This window comes from Poromitra crassiceps, assembly GCF_964638095.1.
Source record: "Poromitra crassiceps genome assembly, chromosome: 11".
Taxonomy (NCBI): Eukaryota; Metazoa; Chordata; class Actinopteri; order Beryciformes; family Melamphaidae; genus Poromitra; species Poromitra crassiceps.
This window is the reverse complement of record NC_139643.1, coordinates 44,179,690-44,184,348: the sequence shown is the minus strand read 5'-3', so window position 1 is coordinate 44,184,348 and position 4,659 is coordinate 44,179,690. Positions and strand designations below refer to the sequence as shown.

Here is a 4,659-nt window from a genome sequence, read left to right as displayed (position 1 = left end):
GACAGGACACATCAGCTTCCAGCACATCTCCTTCGCCTACCCTTCAAACCCAGACAAAACAGTGCTGCAGGTGAGATTTAACTGACAGCTTATGGCTCTTCAATCATTTTACAATACATACATTCAGTTTTCATGTAAGTTATTTACTTTTTATCCCAAGGAGGAAAACCCTGTCTGTCTGTCTGTCTGTCTGTCTGTCTGTCTGTCTGTCTGTCTGTCTGTGTGTCTGTCTGTCTGTCTGTCTGTCTGTCTGTCTGTCTGTCTGTCTGCCTGTCTGTCTGTCTGTCTGTCTGTCTGTCTGTCTGTGTGTCTGTCTGTCTGTCTGTCTGTCTGTGTGTCTGTCTGTCTGTCTGTCTGTCTGCCTGTCTGTCTGTCTGTCTGTCTGTCTGTCTGTCTGTCTGTCTGTCTGTCTGTCTGCCTATCTTCCTGTCTGTCTGTCTGCCTGTCTGTCTGTGTGCCTGTCTGTCTGTCCGTCTGCCTGTCTGTCTGTCTGTCTGCCTGTCTGTCCATCTGTCTGTCTATCTGTCTGTCTGCCTGTCTGTGTGTCTGTCTGCCTGTCTGTCTGTCTGTCTGTCCGTCTGTCTGTCTGTCTGTCTGTCTGTCCGTCTGTTTGCATCAATGTTTCTCCTTAATGGGTTGGCCAATCAATTTGACACTGCATTGCATTGCCATAGGCAGGGACTGATGAAGATGGTTTTTCCTTTTTCCCTCATTTAAGCTGTTTATGAGCATTTTTGGCAAGTCTGCGTGGAGTTGTGGTGCGTGCATCCCTGGGTATACTGACCAGTTATTTGTTTTAGACAGGATGAAAATAGGGACAAGGAAAAGGAAACAATCGCACTTTCATCACAATTTACTATTTCATCTAAATTCTTACAGTGATTTATAAATTCACAGTCAAATGAATTACAGTGACATTTACTTGAATAGGAAGTTGCAGTTTCTTTACGATCCTGTCTCTCTATGCATTATATAAATCCAGAAGCTGATCAGTGTGATGACCAGTGTCTCCTGCCGTTGTCTCTTCCTTGTGTCAGGACTTGTCTGTGGAGCTGAAGCCCGGTCAGATGACGGCGCTGGTGGGTCCGTCCGGAGAGGGAAAGAGCACCTGTGTGAGTCTGCTGCAGCGGTTCTACGAGCAGCAGAATGGAGAGATCCTATTGGACGGCGAGCCGCTGAAATCCTATGAGCACCGCTTCCTCCACAGGAAGGTAATGTCAGCTCCGAGCGGAAATGTCAATCTTCAGTGCTTTTTGCCTATTTTTCCTTATTTATTATTTGTGTGATTAACAGATCGCTGTGGTGAACCAGGATCCTGTTCTCTTCTCTGGCACCATCAGACAAAACATAGGCTATGGCCTTGCTGACTGCTCATTGGATGAGATCCAGGAAGCAGCGCGCAAAGCCAACGCCCACGACTTCATCAGCCACCTGGAGAAAAAATACGACACAGGTAGACGAGATTCATATCACTATCCCTCATGCTATTTAAATAGTTTAACCTGATTGGGATGTTAGAGGAAAGTGGAGTGAATGAGAGCTGAATTGTTATTGGGCGTAAGATTGATTAAGATTTTATTTATTTTTAAAAATTCATGCAGATTTCATTATGCTCATGTAGAAAAGAGCTAATGCCAACTCCTTGATAAATTAAGGACATGCATGTTTTTCATGTTGACAAAAATAATGACTGTAGTTAGACATTTTTATTATGAGTTTTTAGATCATTTAATTTTTAACTGGTTTTTGAGTTGAGCACCTCCAGCCCTCTGTTGATTATGGTTTTGTCATATTGTCTATTTCTCAGTGGTGGGTGAGGGAGGTGGGCAGTTATCTAAGAGCGAGAGGCAGCGCATCGCCATTGCCAGAGCCCTGGTCAGACAGCCACAGGTCCTCATCCTGGATGAGATCACCAGCTCTCTGGACACTGACAGTGAAGCCAAGGTACGTCACAACACACTAGTGGAATACCGTCCCAGAGGGTTTTCACCTCCGCTCACCTGTGTGCTGCTCCATTCTGGAGCTCTCCACGGTGCTGAACCTGTCTTGAGTCATTTTACTCTGTCATGAATGCTTACTGTATGACACACTGTCTGCACTTTACTGTTGTTTTTACTGTTTCTTTTTATATATATATTTCATATACAGTATGTGCAGTCATATTGCCCTGTGAATGCGTGGTTGTTGTCATTGTGGTTGTTTCCGTTTGTCTGTTATGAGCACACGCCAAGACAAATTTCAATCAATTCTTTGACATGGCAATAAACTCTTGAATCTTGAATCTTTGGCCACTAATTAGCCATTTCCCCCCATTTAGACGGCCCTAATTACCTAATTAATAAATTAGCTCACCCACAGGGGTGCTCTTTACACTTCCTGAAAGATTATTATAGTGTCCTTGTGGGTCAACAGTCTGCAGGTACCACCTGATAGAACAACTTCAGCTAGAGACAAGGGAGCTAATCAGTGAACTCTGCAGCTTGTGTTCTGTTGCAGTGAAGACTCTTGGGCCTCCATGGCACATGAGATGAGACAATCTAAGAAATGTTGGCTGCAGAATGCAACAGTGGCCTCAATAATAGGCGATACGTTTTATCTAAATGAATAAATTCTGTGGACTTTCAAGAAATTCTCACTTGAAATCATTGCTCAGTTAATAGTTAGGAATTGACCTATTGAGACCAAGTTAATGCACAGAACATGCTTTCTTAATGAATGCGATGAAGCGATGAAATCATAGAAGAGGTCCCTGGTGGTCTAATATCATTATTTGTATGAATGGCTGTGTGCAGGTTCAGCAGGCCCTGGCTTCGTACCCTGAGCAGACCCTGCTGCTGATCGCTCACAGGCTGCAGACCATCGAGAAGGCCCATCAGATCGTGGTGATCGGACGCGGGACGGTTCAAGAGCGAGGGACTCACCACGAGCTAATGGAGCAGAAAGGCAGCTACTACAAACTGAGAGAGAAGCTCTTCACTGAGGGAAACTCACCACAGTGACTCAATACTGCCCCCCCTGGTTATGCTTCAGCATCTCTGCACTGAGTGATGCACTAGTGACCAACAAGTCGTTAATTTCTTGATAAAAAAGAAAAAAGTTGTACATGTATATAAAAAAAGGTGGAATATATGTAAATATGTTTAATGCTGTGAAACTTTGACAAGGGATCAGTTTTTGTTGTCCTTTTCAGGAAGCTTTTTGTGTTTCTAAAACAGTTTGTTCCAATGTAACCTATCTGTGGATAGTATACATTTGTTAGTATTTATTTTATTGACAATTTTGGTAAGAAATTAGATATGTTATGTTAAATTAAGCAAACAAAATACAAGTGTCAAAGGTTGCTGATACAGAGATGTCCACAATGTTGTTTTGTTTCTATGATATGTTTTCCATTTCATTTAGTTGTATTCGATAAAGACGAATAAAAGTCTGACAAGTCAAGTTTATAGCCCTAATTCACAGGCAAGTCTGAGAGGGCTTCACAGGAAATAGTCTAGCTAGATCTAACTAAACACAACCAATAAACAGAAACTGAACAACTTATATAAAACAAAAAAGAGAGAGAAGAACGCAAGCAAGAAAAACAGAGTAGACAAGAGCATATTTTACCAAGGCAAAGAATCTAACTATTCTATCTGACCTACCACTACCTACAAGATCTAACCATCTCTCCTACTCTACTGGCAGCCCTCAGCTCGACCCTAAATATAAAACAGCAACACAACAAGGCTAACAATCTAGCTCAGTGGTTGTCAAGTCAGGACCCCTAAATTGACACAAGGATCGAATTAAATAAATACAAGCATAAATAAATTATTCCCCTTTTGCTGTGGAACCCCTGGAACGCACTCAAGGGCCCCTGCGGTTCCCAGGCTGGTCTACGTGGAGATAGTAGGCCTATTATAGGAGGAACTTGAGAGAAAGGGGGAAATGGAAAAATGTAAGAATAAAGCATGGACATAAATGAAAAAAAGAACTTTAAATTAAATCTGCTCGGGAGGCACTATAATGCAACTCTTTCACTCCCTTTCTTATTTTGTAATGTTCTCATCTTCAAAAAGTGGGTTATCATTCATTCATTGCATCATATGCTATCGTTTTCTCTAGTCGGGTAAAGTTGATACTTGGATTGAGAAATCAGGGAAAGGGGGTACTGAAGCCAAAAAGGTTTGAGAGGCACTGGGCTAACCTAACTTAACCAGCATCCAACTCAGCAGCAACACACTTGGGAAACGTTCAACACCAAAAACCCCATGTCAGTGCGCTGAAGGATCATAAACCTTCATTTATGATGATAAAGCAAAGGTCGCTTTATATTATAGGAATAACTTGCCAAATTAAAGATTGATCAACAGTGTGGTTTTGGATCTTAGTCAATGATTCATCTGGCAGAATCTCACTTAAGAATATTTCTGGACACTTTGGTTTTTAACCCTTTGTGGCACATCTTCTCAAAGTTCTGAAATGAGCAACAACAAAGAACATACAAGACAAGAGAGAACAAACATGCTACAGTCTTGCCATGTAAACCATGTCATCAGATCGGTGCCAGAAAGATTAAAAAATCACATGAAATGTTTCTACATGCAGCTCAAGTTAGCACAAGTGTTAGTGCTAACTGTCTGTCTGTCTGTCTGTCTGTCTGTCTGTCTGTCTGTC

General features: G+C 42.0%; 1 protein-coding gene across 1 annotated transcript in view; it reads left to right on the top strand.

Annotated features, from left to right (window-relative positions):
- Window positions 1-3,352, top strand: part of tap2a (transporter associated with antigen processing, subunit type a) — an 8,435-nt gene extending 5,083 nt beyond the window's left edge. The window contains exons 7-11 of the mRNA XM_083646581.1: window positions 1-70; window positions 1,038-1,211; window positions 1,294-1,453; window positions 1,808-1,944; window positions 2,793-3,352. The exon at window positions 1-70 is cut by the window's left edge and continues 119 nt beyond it. Coding sequence (XP_083502707.1) covers window positions 1-70; window positions 1,038-1,211; window positions 1,294-1,453; window positions 1,808-1,944; window positions 2,793-2,999 — 748 coding nt within the window. The 3' untranslated portion in view covers window positions 3,000-3,352. The remainder of the gene's footprint in view (window positions 71-1,037; window positions 1,212-1,293; window positions 1,454-1,807; window positions 1,945-2,792) is intronic.
- Window positions 3,353-4,659: the final 1,307 nt, after the last annotated feature.